At 43.0% G+C, this 25,075-nt stretch overlaps 2 protein-coding genes across 2 annotated transcripts in view; both read right to left on the bottom strand.

Annotated features, from left to right (window-relative positions):
• Positions 1-9,521, bottom strand: part of DUSP29 (dual specificity phosphatase 29) — a 53,890-nt gene extending 44,369 nt beyond the window's left edge. Inside the window, exon 1 of the mRNA XM_042018629.1 lies at positions 9,442-9,521. The gene's annotated coding sequence lies outside the window, so the exon portion shown is untranslated. The remainder of the gene's footprint in view (positions 1-9,441) is intronic.
• LOC121659931 (dual specificity protein phosphatase 13-like) lies at positions 1,280-25,064 on the bottom strand. Its single transcript, XM_042018630.1, has 4 exons — positions 24,432-25,064; positions 10,347-10,538; positions 9,442-9,662; positions 1,280-1,703 (listed from the first exon to the last, which is right to left on the bottom strand). Exons 2-4 carry the CDS (start codon positions 10,535-10,537, stop codon positions 1,489-1,491), a joined length of 627 nt encoding a protein of 208 aa, XP_041874564.1. The 5' UTR covers position 10,538; positions 24,432-25,064; the 3' UTR covers positions 1,280-1,488.
• Positions 25,065-25,075: the final 11 nt, after the last annotated feature.

Here is a 25,075-nt window from a genome sequence, read left to right as displayed (position 1 = left end):
TTCCATCATTAGCTATGACCTTGCTTCTGACTGCTTACCCCAATCTCAAAGGATGGGACCCTTTCTGGAGGGAAGACCTGTGCCTCTGTTCCCTGAGAGGAAATTAGTCTGTAGCATTGCTATGCTTTACTTAATATGTTTATGAAAGTGGAAACACCACCTGAATTCCTCTATAGACTCTGCAGGGAAATCATGTTTCCATATTGCACTATGAGAAATGCAGTGAAGGTGTGCTATGCTCAGTTAATATTTTTAATGTATGGAGGTAAAAGAAACTTCAGTTCAGAAGAAGTATATGCTTCCCTCTTTCTATTCAACATCCATGGTGCTATAAATACAAACTGCAGGGTACTTTCAGAACTGAGAGCCTTTAAGACTTCTCGAGGGAAAACATCACACCAAATTAATCTGCCGTCAAGTGGAAATTCTATATTGTTTGCATTTGCCAATGTTCTGTATGTGGCTATAATTGCACTGAAGCAAATATCTGCTTCGAGTTCTTCACAAGATTAAATGTGGCCAATTGGGCGTAAAAGAGTAATTGAAATGCAGAGCTGCTGCTTTGGATTTGTTAGAGGCATTGCTCATTTTTGCTCTGACATGACGACACTAGGTTCTGACTTTCCATTAAAACAGGGAAATTTGGGGAATGTGATTTTGAGCGTTGGGTTGCAAGCTAAGAGGAGGACATTTCTGTCTGGCACTGCGCTGCCCTGCAGTGTGCCAGCAGGCAGTGTGCCCTGGGCGTGCTCCTTGCTCCATGTGTGCAAGGGGACACCTTCCTTCCTCTGACCAGCAGAGAGGCTGTCAACAGCTGAGCCCCAGGGTACAGTGTCTGCTTGAGACCTCCAGAACTGGCTCCTGAGGATTTCATGGTCCTTAAGTTCTGAGTATTTGCCACAGATATGAAGTGAAAAGGACTTGTGAAGGTCCAGCAAGAGCCTCCACGGCTTGTAACAGAGGGAGTCCAAGGTCTGAACTGGATCCTGACTACTGTCACCATGTCAGACCAAAGGACCATGTCAGCTTGCAAAACCTGCAGTCTCACCCTAACCCATCTGGATGTGAAATGTTAAAGATTTGCTTAAAAGCCTCATGCTTTCTTTTTATTTTTACTAGTTTAGTCATTTTCCCTCTTGCCAAATAAATGCAATTATAAGTAAGTAAAAAGCATTTTTTCAAGTTGACTGTGCTGCCTTTTAATTCTGCATGAAAACCCAACTGCTCCTTATGCCCTGCCCAACAGGTAGTTAAATAAACAGACCCAGGTGAGCAAAACTGCCAGTTTGAATCCTTTATTTCATTTTCTTTCCAGTTAGTGGGCTTATCCAAAAAATACATGCCTACCAGCTCCTAACAGTTTGCTCATGCTCAGCCTTTCCCCAGACTTTCTCTGTGCACCTACAGAGCAGTCCTGACAGCATCCTTGCACTCTTCAGTAAGGGCAGCATCTCTTGGGCTGGTGCCAGGAGACACACCTTCTTGGCACTAGCAGGCCTCTGCTCCTCTGCCTGTGCCGCTTCCTAACCGAAGGTCCAACTCCCAAAGCTGCTGGAGGAAGCCAGAGTTGGGGCAGATCCCTCTGTGGGAGCGCACGGTCTGAATTGCAGCGGCGAGGGACATACCTTCACAGATCATTAAGAAAGCGAGGACAAGAGTTGCAGACCGACTGATTCCCATTGCACAGTGAACCAGTACTTTGCCTGGAAAAAGGAGAGAGATTTGCAATTATGCCAGCAGGCCTCATGGTAGGAGTTATTGTGCGGGAGCAGAGATGGAAGCTGGTACTGGGGATGGGCAAGCAGGTGCCCTGCAGAGCAGCCCTGGTGCAGTTCCCCTGGTTGGGGAACACGGGGCGTTTACTGGCTAGGAACAGAAAATTAGTAATTGCGTTCCAGCATCCACGGTCGCTTGTTTGAGCTTAGCTGTCAGCCTGACAGCACACCCTTATCCCTCCTGCCCAGCCTGCCATCCGTTGTGTCCCTGCTTGCTCATGTGTGGGTTTGGGAGTGATGTACTTGCTGGCAAAGTTTCAAGAGTTCACGCTTGAAGGCCATGCTGTGGGAAGCAGCCTTGGCAGGTTACTTAGTACCAGAGGGCTTGGAAACTTGGGATTTCAGAAGTGCAATGCTCAGGATTGCTCACTGCTGTTACAGGAACGCTCCCGGTTTTCCACAAGCTCTTTTTTCTTCTTTGCTTAGGGCAGAAATGCTTTCTGAGGGTGCTGACTGCTGCCCAGACTTTTTTGGAAGTGTGTGAAGAAAATGGGTGTTATCATTAAGAACAGCTGTTTGTATATGGCATTTGCACCAGATCACTTAAGCATTTTTATTTCTATAGCCCACCCTTTATTATTTTATTTCTATAGCCTACCTATAGCCTACTAATCACTGTCCTTCCCTAATGTCTGTATTTTCCCTTGTTTATTAAGTGACCAGCAGAATGACAATTTAAGAAATGTTCTTAGTTTTCCAGAGATTTCAGTGTGAGGTGTGCATCTTTATTAGGAGTCCATTAAGGGTAACATCATGAATCCTTCCCCTGTTCCTATAAGTGAGCCTCAGGGAACACCTTCCAGGGATCCAGCAGTATAACTTCCTCCTTCCCTCTGCTCTTCTTTTAGTTTTCCTGCTGTGATCATGAACAGAAGCAGGCCAAGAAACTCAATTCTGTATTGCAATTGCCTCCCAGGTTTCTAACAAGTGACTTTGACCCATGTTGGAAGATGAATATTTTTTTAAATGGTCTTATTTGAAATTAAAGGAAATTTTTAATTTAAAGGGAAATTTTGCTCTCAGATGGAAGAATTCAGGTTTGTAGTCCTTTCCCTCTAGATGTAAACAAAGAGCTCATTCTGGAACCTGAAAATTTGCATCTTGTAAGTATTGTAAAATGCTTCAGCTTTCACAAAAACAGGAAGATCAATGAGAAATTTTTAGTTGAGGGTGAAACTCAATTGTTGTATAATTGTTCCTCTCAATTATAACAATGCATGAACATTTTCAAGCTCTCTTGTCCTTTGCTGCAGTCAGATCTATTTTTCTCACATAGACCATGGCCCAGCAACTCAGCATTATTAGAGTAACAAGTGATTAGATGCAGATATGAACTTCTGACCATCTAATGGACAGCTCTGTCTCCCATTAAGGCAGCTGAAGAAAATGTCTTTTTAGCATGAAAATTTCAGAACAGTTCTGCACTGGAAATTTTCACAAGTTTGAAACAAAATATTTTCTACCTTTTTTCTTTTTTTTTTTCAGACTGTCACATTTGTGGTCTCTTGTTCATTCATTGTATAGCTGTACAAAATGCAATTTAGTGGAGTACAATTTATATCCAGAAAAGATGAAAAATCAGTGACGACAATCCCATGTTGCTTTTTTCCTTTGGAGATGCAATAAACTATCTCAGATGCTGCTTCTCTGCAAAATTTAAGGAGGGGTAGAAAGAATGGACAGCTTTTCAGTGCTAGTTCCTTGCTTTGTTTGTGCTTACAGCATCTTAATTTCTCTATTATTAGGGAGTGAGATAAAAATATCCTTGTTGGATGATGAGCCTAGATTCAGACAAAAACCTTAGACTGATTGCCCCCATCTCCCTGGGTGTTAATTTTGGGTACTTCGTGCAGAGCTTTTAATCTTAAATCCCATTTTGTTTATGACAGAGTATTTATTTAGCAACCATTCTAGTTCTGACTAATGATGATGGCATAGCCACATGCTCAGAGAACGTGAGCATGTGTTGTGAAAACCTGCTCTGGCCAGCAGGTTGAGAGAAGTGTTGAATTCCACAATGTATGTGACACAGCCACCTCTCATTATCCCGGCATGAGAAATCCGAGCACAGCCCTAAAGATAGACATGTCTTCAGTAGGAATAAAGGGACAAATATAGTCTTCAAGGAAGTGGCAAAAACAGCTCTGGTGACAGCAGACTTGGACCGGGCATCAAAACCTTTGAGGGAGGGAAGAGGTTTTCCAATGTAAAGCTAGTTTTGCAGAGTTTCTAGTTCTGTTTTATCATTCAGAAACAGTTTCATAGAATTTACTAAGATATTGATGCCCTTATTTGAGTTAAATTGCATCTATCTGTCAATTCCACTAACTTCATGAAAATTCTTGGAAGTTAAGTCCTGCTTTTTATGGGCATATGGAGAAATGTTTTGCACCCCTGCTAAAAGATAATGCTAATTTGAATTTCCATCAGACTTCTTTTTCAATGTACTGCACTTCCGTTAGCCTTCCCACCAACCTTGTAGGGTATGTATGCTGTATTATCTTCCCCTAAGGAGGCACTTGAGATCCAAACAACCCTGATCTGAGATTTTCAGAAGAGCATAAAGGAATCAGGAGCACAATTTCACTTTGAAAAATACTGCAAATAGGGCTAGGCCGAAAGATTTTTGGAAAATCTTTGCTTCAGAATTTTGCAGGCCTAACTGCAATGTGGTGGCAGGGATGGGAAATCCAGACATTCACTCAAATGTGCACCCCAAATAACAGAAGCCAAGGAACAAAATGTTCTGAAAACATTTCTTGGAATCAGAGCCACTCTTTTTTGTTTGTTTTTTTTTCTTTGTCTGAAAACGTTTGACCTACCAGCACTCTACAACTAAAAGAAAAAGAATTTATGGTTTGAACTGCATCATAAGGGACAAAACCAAACAAGAACAGAAAGAAATGCCCTTGATGTTAGATTTGATTTTGCATTGCTATATATTTTGAAATTAAATCTAAATTTTGGAAATGAAATCTAAACTGGATGGGGGACAGGAGACTTGATGTTCTGAATCTAAGTTTTGTAAAATTGTTTGAGTCCTTTTTTTCCCCCCAACCTGTATGAAGACTTCTGCCTTGGAAAATGCTCTGCCTCACCAGCAGTCTCGAACTGAAGGCCAAGCTGAGCACAGGTACAGATGCTGCTGTTAAATACTGCCTGTTGTGCTTTTGTTGGAGGCACAGAGAGCAGAACAAATGCCAGGCTCCTGCTTGTACAGCCTTGCTCTCTTGTTTTGTGTCTGTGTCTGGGAGGAGATGGTGTCCAGAAATAATACACTGTATTTTCTTCCCTGTTCCTCTGGCTTATCTGCACTTCAGAAGAGTCCTCCTATATCAGCAAACAGCTTCAGAAGGTGTCTTGGTAAAAGCCTGGACAAGCCCCAAGTATTGACCGTGGTCCTAATCTGCATGGCTCTCTAATCACTTGTTCCCATGAGGATGCAGGTATATTATCTCTTTTACAAGTGCAGTATGTATTCCACATTGTTAACCTCTGTGCATAGTGAAACAAAGGCTATGATAAATGCTGGTACACTGACAATAAAATGACTTGTTTGTTGCAGATAAATCAGTCATGTGAAATGATTTAATTAATGTAAAATTGCTCTAATGAAAGCAGATTTGAATTTACTGTGTGATTATTTTTAGCAAATAAATTGAATGTTAAACTTGAGTAAGGAAACAAAAGCTGTGTTGCTATTTGGTTCTGTTTACAAGGTCAGACCCTCGTCTCTTAGCAGTGGCTGCAAATGGGTGAAGTGACACTCTGAACCCCCGGTGACATCCTGCATGTGACCAGTGCCTGGAGCATGTCTGCTCCATGGGCTGACTGTGGTGGGCGATTCCAGCCATTCCATCCGCCCCTCATGGGACACAGCTGAGGCATCCCAGCACTCAGGCTCGGATTTGTAGGTGGCTGCTGGACCACAGCCACGGAGAGCAATGTTCACAGAGGCAGTTGTGTGTTCCCCTGTCATATGGGAGGCCAGGAGGTTATAACCAAATCTCTGTACCACAGAAAGCATGCCATGAGCTGCCATCTTCCAACTCTGCCTTCCCCACCCCCATTCAACATACAGTGCAAAGAGAAGCTGGACTGGCCCCACATTAGAGGACCATGTTGCAACCTTCTCAATGAGCATGAAACAGGATCCCTTAGGAATAATGGGATTAACTGAGGAGAAGTAGGGGCACTTAGCTTCTGGCATTATTAAATCTTGCAATCCTTATTTGAAATTTTGCACCACACATCTCGAGCTACTTTTTGCAGAGGCAGACAATAACTGTCATCTGTCTGGGATTTGTGCAGAACAATAACACTTGGTTTTTAACAGAGGATTATGGATATTCTATCCAGCTCATGCTTGCTGTAACTTTACTAACATCAAAGGGTTTGCACTAGGGATAAAGTTTGCACATTCAACTTTGTTGGCCAAATTCAAGTTGGGAAATTCAATGTTGTTGAACAAAATCAGTCATTAAAATGCATAATAACTTATTGTCCTTTTGCTAATCATCATTAAATGAGCTAAATGTCCTAAACTAGCCCTTGCTTTCTTGCAGGATGGATTCAATTTGGCTTAAGATGAGGCTCCAGATCTGTCACCCATAGTGAATGTCTCAGCTGCCCTCACTCCACTGGATCCAGCAGAAGTATTCTGCTCAGCGGGAGAGCTCAGCTGGGCTAATGGGCCCTAGGGGCTCTTTCCACGATTTTCTCATCTCCTGTTAGGTTTTAGCCAGGTGCAGAATCCACTGTCTGTTTCTTGATTAATCCAGTATCTGTTTTGTCACAGTTGAAAATAGCAAGAAGCCTACAGAGAGCTTTAAATAGTGGCATGTCTCTTCTTCCCACGCCTTCAGAGCAGGTAAGAGCTGTCATCTGCTGCAGAGTGGGAGGTCAGACTGATGTAATGCACCTACAATGGAGTCAAGCAAGAGGATCCTTTTCTCCAAAGTTAAGCAGCTTTCGTAACTCCCACCAACAAGAAGGTGACAGGGGAGGGAGCCCAGCTTTTCATTTGCTCTGCTATAGTGGAGGAAGGGAAATGGCTTTGAGAGAGTCTGTCATTTCAAGATGTTAAAGGGTGATTTTAACCTGCCTGTTTTAAACATGTTCAGAGGTCAATAAAAGGCCGAGCTCTTTACTTGGGAATCTTTCTCTCAGCACAGTGTTAGTTTAATAGTTTTCATGACATGCTTTCATCAAGTTCTCTTTCCCTCCCCCTTTTGTTAGACTTTACAAAACGCTGCTGATTTACTTTACATTTAGCTGCACTCCAGAGAAATGCAAATTGCACAGGTGGCCATGCAAAGGGTCAAAATTGATATTCAAGGTGTTGTCCTTCCAGCTTGAACATGAGGGAGAAGGCCAATACTTTCCCAACTCAGTGTGTTCCCTTGTAGGGAAGGGGACAGATTGTGCATCTGCTTGCTCTTGTCTGAGCCTTCCCAAACAGCTCTGTTACATGGGCAAAGAAACAGCCAGGCTGTGCTGAAGGAAAGGCAGCCAAGGAAGTAGGGATCATAAAATAATGCTTACATGGCATGGCTGCAATAGTTGTGCATGTATTTCCTAATTTCTGCAACAAAAATAATGAAGGAAGTCAGGGTGCAATGCAGCTATTGACCACTGTGACTGGAACAGCTCCCAGCTAGGAGCAAGGAAGTGCACACTCCTCTGCTTCCTTTTGCTCACACTCTGGCACCTGAGTTTTAAGAAACTGCCTTAAAAACAAACTCCTTACATCACCAAAGATAATATTCTGTTCAGCTAAGGTAGAAATTTGGAATAAATCTGTCTAGGCTGTTTTCTGGACTCATGGTAGAAGGCATCAGAATTTTTTTTCAAGCACAACGGAATAATAGTTCTTACCTACTTCTAATGAGTACTTGATTCATAGTTTTAAATATGTTTGTGCTTCATACAGTCTTAACTTTGACTTATCCTCTTAGGAAAAAAGGATAATATATTTCCATTAAAGAAAAAAAAAAATGTTGAATTTGCTTGTAATAGTTAAGCAGTAGTCTTAAATGACTTCTCAACCAAACAGTAGTACCTTGTTACATCCTGTATTTAATATGGACAGGCCTCTTGTCACGTGGTGTATTTTTTTGTTGTTGTTCAACTTCACTGCTTATAATAAACACTATTTTTTTTCTTCTAAATGATGTGAGTAAAAATTCCCTCCCTGTGTCATCCCTGCACAGCTCATGGGTATTTAGCTCCTAAATTTCTGTACCTCAGGAAATTATGCTTCCAGAACATCTTGTTTATATATTTTCTAAACTGTTGCACTTTTCTCAAAATGATGAATGTCAGCAACAGCTGGACAGTGTATGATTAAATTTCACCTTGTCTCCATTCCCAGAACCCTGCTTCCATATGGAGTTCAGTAAAGCAATATTAAAAGCATGGGAGTAGGGATAAATATGCCTTGAGCCGTAACTTGTTCTGCATTCATAACTTAGTCTTTCGGTATGCATTTTGTAAAGCACTAGTTTTGTTTGCTATTGTGGCTTCCACAATTCATCTGTTGTTTTCTGTCTTTTGTCAATTGATTTGGAACTTTGCTTTTACACACATGTGAACAGATTTTGGATCTTACCTTTCTCTGGAGCACTGCCAATAATGACTTCAATTGCAAATAGCATATGCTGTAATAGAAATGGGTGAAAATCCAAATTCCCCAAATGCAGCCCTAAATTGCACAAAGGCAAGTATTTTCTAACAGGAGAGATCAAGCCCTCCTAAGAGCAGGAAACACAGAGGTACCTACCATGAAGGTACACTGCTTGCAGTTACTGTATCTCTCCTTCCTGGCTAATCTGGTATGGATCAGATCTACTAATGCATATAATTAAGCTGGGTAGTTAGTACTTTAGGACCCTGATCGAAATTAAAGCTCAGCATGATGCAAGCAAAACAGTTTGCTGAGTGTGTAACTGTTCTCTTAATAAATCACTTACTTTTGAGTAGTATCTATACAGTTTTGTGGCACAGTAATGACTTGCTTTTGTGAAGGCTTGCCCTTAGCAGTAATGATCCCCCATTAGCCCCAAGCCTCTGGTGTTGTACCTGGCATGTATTTAGTGAGTCTGAGGATTTTGTGGGCTGTCTTTCTATTTCAAAGTTATACTTTTTCTAGCAACAGCATGACATTATTCCTGGCTGGTGGTGTTGCTTAAGCTCCGTTCTACAGAACTGCTTTCTAGCAAGTTCCTCCCTATTCTGTGCCTGTAGGACTTGCACAGATTGTAGCATTATAATTGAATCTTTTTACTCAAATATGATGCTTGCGCTTGTCTTTTATTTTAAATCCCATCACTAATTTGAAAAGATCAAATAATGTGCCTCCTCCCAGGTCAGTGTATCCCTGTAGGTCACAAAGGACACTTGCTATTTTGTCTTTTGCTGATGATTAACACTAGGCATGGGGAGAACCCTTTTAAAAGGCTGTTCAGTGCATCCTTCCCTGTTTCAGGGAAACAGGAGAACTCCCACTCACTGTAGGAGTTCAGGAGGCAGGTAGGATGCTACTTGGTTTGAGTATCTCCATTCTTACCATGTGCAGGTTGTTGGTTTATGTCAAATAATATTTGATAACTTGCCCTGCTTGTCTGCTATGCAGAAGATATGCAACACGCACAGATGGTCTAGTTACCTCTTGGGGAATTCAATGCTGCTCTGATGTACTGAGCAACTGGATAGAAGTGAATGCTGAGATCAAAGTTTGGGTTGTCCTCTGCTTCTACTCCATAGTAATCCACAGGCAAGTCGTTGTAGAACTTGGGCCCAGTGTTGATGCGGAATCTCCCGGCAGCAGCATTCACAATGTGGGAGATGCCCATGCGGCTCAGCTGTGCCTTGTCACGAGCGACATACCTGGAAGAAAGATGGGGAATTATATTTGCTTGCTGCATTGCAATGCAGGGAAGAACACGCTGCTGATGGTGAGTTTGTTACAACTGCAGGAAGTGGTAGTGGCTATTTTTCTGACAGGTTGATCAGGTCTAAAGTGTCCATCAAAATGCTTTGAGACAGAAGTGACTTGTTAAGAAACTGACTCTTAGATTTCCCTCAGTTTTTTTCCAAACATATGTTTAGATGGTTCTCAACTGATAAAGGGTGGTGGTGGTAGATATTTCTGCACAAGCTAAGGGTTTTCTGATTTCAAGGGCTTTCTCACCAAGTCACCTCTGCTGAGCATTCATCAGTTCAGGGACTGATGCCACCTGGCAAAGTGAGGAGAAAATGAGCTTGATGCTGTTTTACCCAGCTCTGGCATGACTGCCTGAAGTAGCAATGCCACAGCTTCAGTGGGCTGTTGCAGTGTGTGACTCCTGCACTAATGCAGGAGTAGAAACCAGGATGGGGAATATTCTTCTTAAGTTAGTTAGGATACGTTTTCTCTGGGCTATAGCATCCTATGCACAGTTCAGTCTTGTTCAACACTTAGACCTGTTGTGAGAGGTCCCCAGACTAGTGCCTAGCTCTCTTTTTTTAAATAAAGAGTGGAAGATTTGGGGGGAAGAGTTGCAATAACCTTCAGCCCTTCCTGTCTCTTACAGGTCTCCCACATAAAGGTTTGGCCAGACTTCATCCACATGCCCTGTGGGGTGTGTGCGTGTGCAGAGCAGGTGCCGCAGCTCCTCCAGGGATGGTGTCCCAGCGCTGCTCCCACTGCCAGGCATCCAGCTTGAGGCACTTCTTATCCTGGGTCGCCGTAAGTCCTGGCTGCACAAGGAGTCCCAGGCCATCCTGAAAGGGGAGGGCAGACATTCACCACCAGCCAGAGATATTTCTGACAGCCCCCTTTCTTCCTCTCACCTTCTCGAACAGCTGATTAAAACTTCATTATATTTTTAAAGATTATTTTCTTCATAGGAAATGGGGAAGTTCCTGCTACTGTCTGGAATTCTAAACGCTATTATTAGCACAGTGAAAAAGCCCAGCCCTTGATACGCCAGCACGACTTCTGCTTTGACATGGAAAGAGGTAATGCTATGGAGAACATCTTGTGTAAATGTATCTACTCAAAGGGTGTAGAAACAAGGTATTAATTTGGTATGCTGAAGTTTTCCTTTAACCAGGTAACTTGGGCTTCTTTACATATACTTAATCTGATTTGTCTTCTAATTTCCTCAACAAACTGATCTCGACTGAGTAGAATAAGTCATTCACTTATTAGTCATTAGCTATTAACTGTCGACTTTAATGGGGAAAACTCTGTAAGCAGTAGTTTGGTTCTTTCCAATGGTATTTACTGGCCATACTGGTTGTCCTCATGACAAATGCTCATGTTAGAAAAATCTGGACGAGTTACAGTGATTCCAGCTGTCACTCATATGAACATTAACTAATTTTTTTAATAAGTTCTTTAATTTGCATACCTCTCCTCTCTGTTCCCTTCACAAACTATCCCATTTCTAATCTTGAAGCAAGTACTTTAGTTACAAGAAACACTTTTTTTAGGCATCACTTTATCTCTGGAATTACTCTGTTTCCATACGGTACATTTCTTTTGAAATAGTGGCTTCTCTACAGCGTTAGCTGTAGATTTGAACTGTTGGGAGGATTTTTTCAGATGGGAATAGAAATTATATTTTTCCCAGAGTTCTAAGAAAATATTCAACTTCTTTTTGGTATGTTCTAACAATGAGCCAAACATCTGCATTACATAGATAGTAGGAAATCTGTCAACTCATGAGCCTTAAAACAGAAGCACCTGTCTTGGACATGGTTGAAGTTGTAGTCAGTGAGTCCAAGTCTTGCTCTGGCACTGCCTGAAGCACGTCTTCTACATAAATGATTTGAGGGGTGGTTTGGGGTAAAACAGTCCAGGACAGCAAACCTGGAATCTTGGATCTTTCTGCTGAACATATCTATCGTTATCAAATGGGTTTTTAAGTTCAAGCACCTTCATTGATGATTGCTTTTCAAACACCAGCTGTGGTGAAATGTTCTCCTCGTTTCCCATCCAGGTATCTTCTCTAGCTCTAAGTTTACATTTTGGTGTAATTTTTTTTTTGCATGCACAAAGACCAAGCAAGAGGATCTGAAGGCTAGCCTGCTTTGGGAGCTCATTGCACCTTCATATTAATACGGTGCTTTGCTGAAGGGCAAATGGAGCAACTAATTCCCTGAAATATCCACAGAAAAGAAGGAGGAAAGTGTCAGAGTTAGGCTACAGAAGGTGGCCCCTAGAAGTCATTCTTCTGCCCTGCATGTGGGGTGATCTGCCTTGCCACCTAGTTGCCAGGAGGAGCCCTCTGTTATTTCAGTACACCTTCTTCTGCCACCTTCATGGCAGCTTTGGCCTCTTGGATACAGTAAGTTTTCACCAAGTGATGTTCCCAGAATGGTCTTGCATTGTTAAGAGAGCATTACAAAGGTCTCCACTGTGGAATGTGCTTCCCTCCCAAATGTGCTTATCTCCTCCAGTGTCAGCTTTTACTGTGAAAACAAAAGCAGATGTTCTTGTCCATTTTGGTTGGCTTTATGCAAGTGGAGGCATGGAGGAATTCCCAACTGGAACAGGCATCTCCCATTGATTTTGATCGCAGCTTTGACACTGGCCACCCCAGTGTCCCCTGTGCCAGCTCTGCCTGTCTCCTGCTGGTGATTTTGGACACTTCTCTCATCCCACACAGGAGGTCTGCGGCAGAAATGGGACTTGGATTTCCTGTGCCCTGACCACAGGGCCATCTGCCAATTCATTAAGTACTTTCAAGAATAACAGCCTCCTCCAATCCTTCCCGCCTCATAATATCTGCAACAAATGTTCCCCTTTTTTGATGTACCTAATTCCTTGCAGCATGGCTAATGACCACTCTAGGGCACTTCTCACTCCTTGTAAAGTCGCTTTAAACTGTTTTGGTTTTTTCTTATTCAGTACTGCCTGTTATCCTTTTCTCTAACCCTGTCCACAGTATAAATACTTTGATTTTCCTATTACCTCAGAGGACTGAAGGCTGCTGTCAGCCTTGCTTTCCTAAGCCTCACAGGAGCTGGGCAGATAACTGTGACGTATAGTACACCTAAGGAAAAGTGCTCCTTCAAAGACTGTTTTGTGTTGTTTTGTTGAAATTGTTTCTAGAAGGGAACATAACTGCATAGGCTGGGCAAAAGGAGGCTACATGTTGTATGTATCCACAGCTTTCAATATCCATGTGCTACATGGATATTGAAAGCTGTGGAATAATGGTCTTTGTAAGATGGGACTGCTTCAGAATTTTCCTAAGATGACTTTCAGCTTGTGCTCACATGGATATTGTATTATAGCTAAGGAATTTACTCCTGTTGAAACACAGATGTGAACTGCTGATGGTGTGTACAAAACTCATTTCATCTTCCTTCTGGTCACATTTTTTTAACAGGAGAATAGCACCAGTTTGTGTAAACACTATGTCCAATAAAATGGAAGGACTGGAGTTCAAATTTCAAATGTGAAAAAACTGCAACTAACAGGCTGGGAATGATTCAAAAGCAAAGAAGCCTCAGTAGGACTATTCAACTAATATGCTGAATAATGAATGCACTGAAAAAATAATAGCTTTCCATTGAAAATTTACAAACAGAAAAACAAGATAATTTTTTTTCTGAATAAATGACTACGCAGTTCTGGCAGCAGTCTAACATCTTAACTCACTAAATTTATACATGCAAGTGTCATTACTGAAATGCACATGTTTAAAGAGAACAATGCTACGATTAAAATTTTGTGTAATGTTTTATAAGGAACATGGATAGATTAAAAAAAATTTAGTATGAAAGGAAAATTATTATATGTAATAATGTGATGGCTGTTCATTTAAAAAAAATGTTTTTAATGATTCTCAGCTCAATTCCTCTACACTGACTCTTTGTAGTGGATCTGTTTCTGAGATGTGTGTTGTATGAACGAGCAATACAATTTTAAAATGCTGGTTTCTGAATGATGATGACATGAAACATTCCTGATCTTTGCTCTGCTGGAGATGTATTATGGTAATTATTCAATCACTTAGGAGAAGTTTTACCATTATATTTATATTAATTTTGAATTGGTTTGTACTGCAACTGTAATTGTATCTGAACTATGCAATAGAATTTCCTTAATTACAGGTAGCAGGAGGATTGCAATCAAAGAGGCCTTTACAAGCACGTCATTCTGATGATGCAGTGACCCAGAGTATGACACAAGCTGTTTGTGCCTCCATCCCTGCCTGCACCTGTAGCCACCCCCCTGGACTGATGTGTGTTGGTGGCTTTGCTGCAGTTGGCCTATGAGAGCAGCCAGATCAATTGTTCCTTATGTATCAACTATCCCAGGAAGAAAGGAAAGTGGTCCTGTGAGAGGTCTCAGATATCATCTCCTTCCTGACTGTTTAGGATTCCCATCTGCCCAGCAGTGAATGCCCCTATGGACTGCATATACTGTGGATTCTTTGGTTGGGATTCAGTTAATTCAGTGACTAAAGCTTTATCTGTAACATAATCAGTGCTATTCAGTGCGGTGCCGAGGAGCAGGCCTTTAGAGACAGGTGTTCCTTTACAGGTGTCTCAGTCCTTGGAAACATATGCCACCTTTTATCCAATTTCTCCAATTCCACAATATTTAACTAAACAACAAACGGAAAAGTCAGTGTAATTTGACAATTTGACTTTACATTGATCTGAGATCAAATTCAGAGGATGGTATGAAGGCTGAGATGAAGCAACAGAAAATCCTGCAGCATGATGCTGTGGTAAATCAGGAGGAAAAGAACAACTCTTGTGTCTAGGATATTTAGTAGAAAGCCTTTACAACCTCTGCTTTAACTTGCATTTTCCAATGCCAGGATAAAGGAGGGATCTGCATATAATATAAGGATGTCAATGCTCTCATTTCAATCAAGTGTCAAATATACTAATCATCCCAGGGCCTATACTGGCTTTTCTGTATGGGTAGAACATAGCCATTTTCTTATGATGTAAGTAAAGATATTTCTGAGTCTTTAAATCCTGAAAACAAATTAGCCTCCATCCTGTGTTTTCTCAAGCTGCTATGTGCTATAACCTTGCCATCCCAGTGAAGATATGAGTCTGACTATACTTCAGATAGACTGATTTGTGGTGGTAAAAGACTAGGCTGAAGCCTGGGGCTTGGCCAAATAGGTCGTGTCAAGTTCATGCCTATCAGGTATTCAAAAGCCATAAACATTTCTCAGCAAGCCTATCCCCTGGAAAGGTTCCTCCAAGATAACATATGTTTGAGAGAGGGTTTTGTGTTGCTACATCGCCACACAAATGACAAGTATTACTGTCATCATTCTTCCTTCCTTAGCGTTTAACCCAATAGTCTCACTGGAGTCGTAATTTATCAATTGCTAGAAGCAGTACGAGATATAGATGGTATGAATCAAACACAGCAATGACTGAGGTAGGGCTGGCTGGACTTGAAAGCTGATAGAGGAAGTGTCTAGGGAGGCACAAGGTATTTGAGTAGCTAACTGTTTGTAAGAAAATCTCTCCAGCAGCTGGAGGATGTAATCTGAACAGCACTTCCAAATTTAGTAGAGGCTTCCAGACCCACAACTGTAACCCAGCTATACGTTTAGGGCAAGGCACCCACTTGGTGGGACTTGGCAAGATCTATTAGGTGGACTTGCTCTCCACAGACCACGCAAGGCCTGTGTTGAGGAGCAGACTAATCTCTGTACTGAACAGCCTTGAGCAGCACAAAAAAGGCAAAAACATCTGATTTTTCTTCCTCTCAGTATTGCATTGGCAAACATTTTCTGTCCTAACTTTAGAGGAACTGTGATGCTTCCCCTCTGTCCAAGTAAAATTTCTCTGTGTGCCATCCAGGCAAATCAACAGCTACATTTTTGGTGCAATGCACTCTTCAAATGTAGCAAAGAAGTTGATCGACCCATCCTGGTTCTCAAATACGCTGAATTTACCACAGTTTCCACTGATGTTATGGATTTCCAAGCCTCAGAAGCCTCAAAAATGTATAATTTTTTCATAGCAAGTCAGTGGGCCAGGCTGCAGTTCTCAGACCTGATGGTCTTGACTGTTTCAGGATGTACATTAGCATGCAGGCCCCAAGGCAGGGTGGCCTCTGAGTTTTTTTCTGTGACTGTAGTATAAAATATTCTCTTGTCATCAGCTGGTTAGTACATTTGTATTTACCAGCCATGTGTGCAGTTCCTGACAGTGGCTAGACAGACTCAGCCATCCTTTGATGTGCACCCATGTTGTACCAAGTGTGCAAAACTCGACCACCTGCTGATTTTGCTAACTCTTCTGGGTCTTGAATGTATGTTTATTTTATTATTTAGCCATGGGAAACCAACTCTGTAGAGTTATTGCCCACACAGAAGCTTTGAGTGGATAAGAGAAGTGAAAAATATGAGCAGCAAAATTAATTTTCCCTGACCCATCCCTTCCTCACAAAATGAAAAATCATGGGTTGCTGTACCTAGTGGCATATTTGTAATGTAAGTGTGATCCTAACCATGTTTATGAGCCAGGAGAGAGTCGTGGACAGAATCTGTACCAGGTAGAGGAATGCACATGGAGTATGCTTTACAGAAACCATGGCTGATAGGTAGCACCACCAGAAGGATTGTAGAGATGAGAGAGAGTTTATCCACCCCAAGCTCTTCTGTGGCCTCTTCACCACTGAAGCTTGGGTATATTTTGTTTCTGAATTGGACTTTTTATTTACTAGTTACAAATTTTACATGCCCTTTTAATAGTGTGCATTGTAACTATTTAAAGCTGAGCATTAAACAGGCCCAGACACTGTTAACAATCTGCAGGTTACGATATATTTTTTTGTGTAACTGCTTGTTATAGCATCAACTACTAAGAATTTATTACTGGTGCATTTTAGGTAGTGCTTTACAGTCATTTAATTACAGCCATCCAGCAATCATTACATAAATATGCATTGAGAGCAAGAACCCCAATATAAGTTGACCCAAAAGGCTTTTACCTGCCAAGACCAGAGTTTGGGCCCTCAGGTGGCAATGATGTCATTGCATATGCAGGGAACACTGAGTTTAAGGCTGTGCAGGGAGCTGCATTCCTCCCAGCACTAGGTGTTCATGAAATCATCAGCTGGAGCAAGAGCACTGTAGAGCTCTAAGGACCTGAACTTGGCTCTTGGCAAGCAAGTAAAGCAAAGTCAGTTCCCTTCCAGCCCTAGTCTCTGCAAAGATGTGGCTTTTGGCTGTGAGCATGGAAGGTCAGCTGCAAAACTAGGCCCTCTGGAGCCCATTGGTACCTCTGCTCTTACCTGCCAAGTGCCTCCTTACATCCATTAACCCAACCTGATCTGGCAGGCCACCAGACACACTTCATATGACCCAAAGACAGTAGCTGGTCCAAAACGCATCTACCACATCTCCACGCTGTTTGTGACTGCAGCACATATTTGTGACTGCCCATATTTGACAACCTCTCTAGCTCCTGGCCAAGCTACTGCTCCTACATCAAATATCACTGCTGGTGTCCTCTCCTGCAATCAACTTCAGCCATTAGACTTCACTGTCAGTTCTGACAGACTCTTAACTCCTTCCTCCATTCAGTACTGACATTTTTGACTACTTACTTCTTGAGAAAGTAAAAATCCCAATCTATAGCATTATAGCACTAAACAGTTCTTAGACATGCTATGAAATACTCTTGATATCACTATGCTTGCACTTGAAGACAAGCTCACCTAAAATTTAGTTGTTCTGTGTTAAGGCTGGCTCTTCTTCTGGGCTCAAGAATTGTTACATCACCGCATCTCTCTTGCCTCCAGCAATAACATGTTGGGGGTGAAAACTGGTATTCTCTGAATTGGTAAGCTCCGTTTTTCCTCCTAGAACCACCCTCAGAAGCTTACTGAAAAATTGAAGGATGAAACATTTCTGAAAGACAGGCTGGCAAGTTGATGCAGGTTGCTCTAAATCAGGAGCAACATGTGCCGCTTTGATTTCCTCTTGGAGCTGCCAGTCGGAACCAGCTGGGTTGTCTGGCTGACACTGGTTTTTTGGTACAACTACTCCAAAGCCCTCACTCTCCCTGAACAACACAAATCCTAGTTGCTTTTTCACGGCTTATAGCAATGCTTTACCAATATCTGCAGCCTGCAGTTGCAGGGAGCGTGTGTTGCTCTCGTTACTGGATGCCGTTAGTACAGCATGACCCTGGGGAGAGGTACAAGCTGGGATTTATTGACAGATGGCCTGAAATGTGCTGAGTCTGTTCTCTGATGCAGACCTGGTGGCCTGGAGGCTCACCTTTGTGGTGATGTGGTTCAGCCTCACACTGTTACTGTGTGGGAGATAGAGCCTGTTCACGCTGTAGCACAGACACATTCTCTGCTCCATCTCCAAGGCCGTTTGGGGTGAAACTGTGACTGCCACGCAGCCAAAGTCCTACACTCTTTTGTATACAGTCTGCTATGTAAGGGGTGTTGATTTGGACCGCACACATCCAACCAAATACGAGAAAGCCAGGTGGGTTGCTGGGTGTGCTGCATCGAGCTTGCTCAAAGAAGGACGAAGTGTCCCTTGGGGGTTGTTTCCAGTCTCTCAGCATGGTTTTATTCTTCAGATTTACTCCACGTCGCATATTCTTAATCTAGCCTCATCAAATTTTCCCAGGTCACCTCCTAAATGATCCGAAGTCATGTTTCTTTCTTGCTTTGGCAAGGTTTAGAGGCCAAGGATTTCCTGTGCTGTGCCTTGCACAAAACCCCAGTTGCAATGCAGTCCCTTGGGTCAGCTTCCTGTGGCCCAAGAGAGTTTAGGAGCCCACATCTGAAGGTGAATGAGGCTGCTGTTAACAATAACTAATACAGCAGTGTCCTCCAGCCCAGAACTGAAAACATCAGGCTTCAGAATTCAAAGAATTCCATTACAAATGAATGGTTTCTGCCCCAAGGATCTAACCAAAAGGATGGCACAATGCAAAGCCCTTCTCCCCTGTGACTAGCTCTGGTATGTTCTTCTATCTTAAAAACAATATATTGCCGCTTTTTCTTTTTTTTTCTTGTGTCTCTTCTGTTGGAGGGCATTAGAGTTTTCACTGCTCTTTGTTCTTGTCCTGTGGTCTCTACCAGCACCACAAAGACAGCTCAGCTACCCAATTTACCCGAGACAGCAGACACATAGCCCCGACACTGGCATAGCAGGAGGCTTGAGTAACCTGCTAGGAAGTAAGATGGGAAACAGCAGGAGGTAGGCAGCCAAGATTCCCTGGTGTTTCTTGGGCACTGGAAAGCCTTTCATAGTTTTTATTACAGTGATCCTGTGAGGAACAGTGCTGTTCCCACCACACAGGTGGAGATGGTAAAGTTAAGCTTGATGATTTTCCTACGTGTCTCCACAAGTCTGAGCTGGGAGGCAATCCAGGGGCAGAGTGCTGCCAAACACTGGTAGCAATAGCTGGACCTGAATAAAGAGTTGCCCTCGGGTTTAATGTGGGTCAAAAGCTTTTACTCACCTCTAGCAAGTGAAAGGCAGCTTACAATAGGAGGTGAGTAACCATCAAGGTTGGACTTCCACGCTGGTGGGCAAGGTTTTTTAGGAATGCTTTGGCAGATGTTGGCTTCAATGCCCAAAAGAAAATTCAGAACACATAAAATCAAAACAAGGACAAGAAACCCTTTTATCACTGTTCTCCTGATACCCTTCTTTCTGAGCTTGCAAAGTCCTGTTTTTACAGTTATTTAAAAAAATAATAGTATGATCTCTTATTAAATGCAGTGACATTATGGCTTTAAACCAACTGTGCTGTCTAATTGTCTCTTTATCTTTCTCACATCCCAGCCTCTCTGATCTAAGCCTTGCTAGCAATTTGATAGCCATGGCAGGACGTGGAGAGGTCTGGAAGGTTAGTTCCAGTAGCCTGTATTTTGCACCAGTGACTTCTGGCAGAAAGATAAACCACAGAGCTGATTGCAAGTTCCTGTGGCCCAGGTTTCTGGCTACAAAACTGGGAAGGATAAACACCTTCTTAAGCACTGCAAGATAGAAATAGAACAATAGAAAGGAATGGAAATCCTCTCGTAATGGCTAGAAGCAATCCAGATGTTTTGTTTTATTCCCACCATGAGAACTATGGTCAGTCCTAGTGCAAGCTTGGCCACCTGTCAGATCAAGTTTGTGAACTAAGGCTTATGGGAATTTGACACGCTCTTGTCTTGGAGCATGCTGGTATGATCAATGCAGAATCCTCCTACAGCAGTGACACAATGTGTATGCTACCCATGCTGTTCCAGATGCCCCTCATAAATCATTAAAATACTGGCTAGTTCTAATCAGATCCTTTGAGTTATAACGTAATATACTATTTGAGAACTAAAACCAGTAAATCAAGTTAGAGGTCAGAGTTAGACTGAACACAGCTGAGGCTTGCTTGCTGATATGTGTATAGTCTAAGAGATGCAACGGAAGGAGATGAAATCCCAAGTCAGCTAAGCAAATTGCTTTCTTCTCATTGTAAAGTCTTGCTACTAAGTCTGTGGAAGAGAAAAAAATAGGAATTCATCATACTCTGTAGCAGAGCTGATTTGAGGTCTAGAATTTCCCAGCAATTGTGTTAGCTCTTGGGATTATAGGTATTTCTGATCATTTGTCCTCCAGGCTAACTCTTAACCATCTTTCTAAAACAAACTAGCAGCTAAAAATTTGTGCCCTCAAATGTTATAGATCACCCACTACAAAAACAGAACATATTTTCTCCTATAGCATAGAAAACAGGTAACTTCTAATACAAAAAAAAAAAAATCATATCCCATTAGAAGGCAGCCGTTGTGTTTGCACTCTTCAGTCTTACCTGGGACACAACAGGCACCTTTGTGAAGGGGAGGCTGCAGTGCCCAAGTGCTGGGAACCCAGAAGTTTGTGTGCTGGGGTGCTACTGCATAAACCCAAATAATCAATGTTTTCTACATGGAAAAGGTTGAGGGCCATCTGAATTTTTCAAGTGTTATCTGATTCTGAGGACAACACAGTATAGGGTATGGCCAAGCTCCATGACCAACAAGTAGTTTGGCCACCATAAATGGTATCTGTCAAAGAATAATACTGAAAGCTAACTTCCCCATTTATGCTGTATTTGCATGGACATTTTGTTTCTTGCATTATACTTAAAAGAGTAATTGTTTCTTCCCTTATGGCAAAGACAGTCTGGGGCAGAGGATCCTGCAGGCTCAGTACTGCTGAGTACTTTCTCATATTTACTTTGTACTTTCTCCCTTAAACCTCTCTGTCCTAAACTGGACAGAGTGTTTTTAAAGCCCATAAAGCAGAGTAACTTGGCACCTGAGTTATACCTATGGAGCCATATTTCTGTAGTGGTCTGCAGGGAAGGCTCTCAGAGTCCCCAGTTATGGTAGCCTCCCTTCAGTCAAAAACATCACCAGAACAGGACTTTGCTCTAATCCTGTGAAAGCCTGTTATTCTGGGCACAGGCTTAGCTTTTGGGAGGTGCGAGCTGTATGAACTCTTGGGGTTCATGCTGGCAACTCTTGAACTGAAACATCTGGTGATGCAGAAAGTCAACATAAACCAGTGAACAAAGTCTCTATGAGTCACTGGCAGTAAATAAAAGAACTATCAAAACCAAGGCAGTAAATAATGGGTGGTGAACAGAGTGAAGCTTGGCCTATTTGAAAGATGCACCAACACCTCCAAAGTGGGTGCATGTATGGAGCAAGATGGATTAATATCGTGTTTTATTTCTAATTAGACCTCAAGCAAATTTGAATTTCTCTTAAACCTGGTGGCAAAATAGTTGAAACATAGAAAGAGAAACAATGATCAGCTTCATCAGAGGTGCAGCACAGCTTGGTGCAGCAACTTAATGAAGATTTGTTGGTCAACAACAATCTCCCAACCCACTTAACATGCTCTCCATTTAATTTGCTCTGCTATTGTAGCAAATGTGAAGCCCCAAAGTCAGACTCAGCTTTTGTGGCTCTTGTAGCCTCTGCAGTGTCAGCAGGAAGCACAAACCAAAGAGTTAGAGCCTAGACTCGAGCAATGTATATTTCTCTTAATGAAACCCAAACCCAGGTGACATTTTTGGGAGAGCGGAAACAGGAAATGTAGTCCCTTTGGGGGGCAGGGGCTGTTCACAACACTCAGAAACTTGGCCCACATTTCTGGTCTCCTCCCTTTCTACTCCACAAAGGGCTTGTAGCACTTTTAGACAAACTTGGATCCATTGTATGTTGTGAGAGAACCTGCTGGGAAATTAGGGGACTCCTGCACTCCAGGAGAGAGGAAATGTGTGTTTCTGCTTTGTGTTTTTAGGAAAGTAGGAAGATTCAAAATAAAACACAACAGATGGAAATCTCACAGAGACAGACACTGGGAAATGTTTAGACAAGCTTTGTTCCCAGTTCTTGAGCTTAGAATTTAGCCATGAAACTGCAGAGAGACTTCAGAAAGACAATGAAATGCATTTTGGCTTCGAATACAGTTCCTCCAGATTCCAACAAGAGTTGTGCACGTGAATCTGAAGGCAGAATATAGCCAGCAGTATGGGGAATAGATGTAATATGAGAAACTCTCATGCTATATTATTATAGTCTGAATTGTTTCCATCATTTTGGGTTAAGTAATTCCCCACTATCCATCTCTAAAGCGCAAACAGTGCAGCCTTGATGTGCCCCAGGGAAAGGAAGCAAACCAGCCTTTGAATCTTTACCCAACCTTACTGCTCATATTTTGCTTTCAGTGAGTAAGTGTTCAAATCCTTTAATACTTCATTCCCATAAAAATATATTTACCAGGGGTTTTTGTGGCAGCAGTGAGGCTGTGTTTATTATTTTAGGAACACCACACGACTGGCTTTAGAGAAAAGACAAGGCAGGAGCATGGAGTGCTGCAAATCTATCAGAGAACAGCATGTTTTCCACCTGTTGAGGCAGCAACCACAATAACAGATGCACATAATAATTACCTGTACCTCAAAGGCAGCACCAAGTCCTGCACCTTCTGCTCCCCACCTAGCAGACAGCTTGGTAACAGAATTACAAAAGAGAAGCATTGAGACAGAGTAGGTAGTACGTTGTGAAGAACGAAAAAGCAGCTCTTATTAAAAGAAAAACTGGAAGGTGGAAGATGAGAAGGAAAGATCTGACATGCCATGATGCTAAAAGAGTGGAGCTAAGGGACTCCAGGAGTCTACCTTTCTTTTAGAGTGGCAGTCAGGTTTTTACTAATACCCTTTCCAAAGATGCTTTCATTTGTATTCTGAACATTAGAGATAATTTCTACTGATAAATAGGTGCTCCACGTAGCTACTGGAGCCCATTCCTTCCCAGAGATGGATGGTTCTGCAGTGGCAAGAGGGGCACACAGGATAAGAGCCTCATCTTAAGTGACACCATGAATGATCACAACTTTGTGCCAGTACCCTGTTCCTATTCCTCTCTCTGCTGCCTGGCACTGGGATTGTGCTGGGGCTACACACACCCTTTTGTTTCCAAGTGCCCCAGAACACCTGGTGTAAGAAGGGCAGGGGACAGTATAGGGAGCAGGGATGCATGGCAGGCAAGACGTTTTTGGTTTTTCCTGCTTAAGTGCTGAGGCTTGTAAGGCTTGTCTCTTTTTCCTCTTCCTCTGACTACCCAAAGTGGTAACATTTGGCTGGGTGAGGATTTGACCTCTGGACTGATTTGTACCACCGTAGTTCCTTGTTGCACAAAGGAACAGATCCTTCCTAGAAAGGATTTGTAAGGGAAATGATCTCAGGCCCCATTTAATCTCGACAGAAGAAGATGATGAGAAGACTGTGTGCTGAGCTGGAGTTTTCCTTTGAATTCCTATGGTGTTAAAGGCAGCACTATAAATAGACACACTATCCTTTTTACCCTGGTACAATTCTGTCTCTAGCTCCCCATACAGACAGCAAGTCTGCTGGTAGGTATTTAGCAGGAATTAATTTAACCCAGTCTTCTCCTTCTGTACTCTTTTACTCCAAGCATCACAATGGCTTCCACAGCCATACAAGCATATTTCCTCAATAAAAATGTTCTGAGGAAGACTGCTGATATTAAAAATCCCATTTCTGTCTGAAAAGTCTATCCTAGTTATAAATAATCCATAAATGCCCCAAACTATAAAGAGTTAGTATTAAAAAAAAAAAAAGAAAGAAAGAAACCCTGCACCTCCCTGCCCCCCTTACTCTCCTCTCAAACTTCTTACTCTTTCATTTTGTTTCTCCCAGGTTTTGTTTGTGAACTGCACACCATTTTATTCATAGTCTGTTTCACATTTTCTCCAGTGTAACTGGCTGGACAGTCTCTCCCTTCCCGGGATCGACTTGTGAACATCAGCTGAGAGGAAGGAAACCCACATCCAGTGTTTCATAGCTATTATCTTAAAGATAGAGCTGTAGGAAATTTAAATACAAGCCAGATTGGTATTTAAATAAAATGGGTTTGTTTTTTTAAGCATCTTTTTTAGCAAGAGATCCTCAGCCTGTAAGTCCAGCTGGAAAGCAAACTCGAATTTCACAAATATTGGAGTTCCTGAGCATAAGGGCCCAGCCGCTGCTCTGGCCTGGCCCTGCCGGGGGCTCGCTGCTGGCGGAGCTGGCTGTGGGGGGGTTACATTGCTCGGTGCAGGTGCCGACTTCACTGGGGGTTGGTTTGTAAACAAGCTTAAAAGTACTTGCCTGGTAGCCGAAGCTCCCGCGCTGCGGTGTCTTGGATTACCTTTGTTTGAATAATACCACTCACTTTCCTCCTAATGTGCCAGCTGCACAACAAATTTCTAGCTTCTCCGGGTGTTCAGTTTATTCAAAGTCTATTTTTAATTCTGTTAATTATAACCCGTACTCCTCTACCCTCTTTGGACCTGCAGCAGGAGCCGGGGCAGGCAGCGGGCGAGGCTGAGCTGTGGAGGAGGCCGGCGCTCAGACGGTGCCAGCGGCTGTGACCGGCCGGGGCCGCGGGCGGTGCCGGGACACGGAGCCTGAGGGCTGCCCCGACAGCCGGGGGTACCACTCCTGCTCCGTGCGGGGCAGCTGCGGCTCAGCCCAGCTGTGAGGCGTGAGGGGCTGGCTGAGCTTAGCCCTGGCCCGCCCGTGTGGGGGGCAGCCGGGTCCGTCCCTGCTGTGCCCCAGCCTGCCAGACGGCGCGGGCCACCCGCGGCGGGACAGGACGAGCGCGCTACCGAGCATCGGCTGCCGCGGTTTCCCCAGGGTTTGACCCGAATTCGGAGCAAAGCGGCCAAGGAGGGTCCGAGGCCCGGGTCCGGGTGGCAGCGCCCGCCACTCGGCGCGGCCCCGCCGGGACCCTCCGCAGCCTCCCGACCGGC

The sequence above is a fragment of the Corvus kubaryi genome, unplaced genomic scaffold (genome assembly GCF_017639235.1).
Source record: "Corvus kubaryi isolate FWS band 111438036 unplaced genomic scaffold, C.kubaryi_AGA036_p1.0 138, whole genome shotgun sequence".
Classification (NCBI taxonomy): Eukaryota; Metazoa; Chordata; class Aves; order Passeriformes; family Corvidae; genus Corvus; species Corvus kubaryi.
This window is presented reverse-complemented; position numbering and strand designations above follow the sequence as displayed.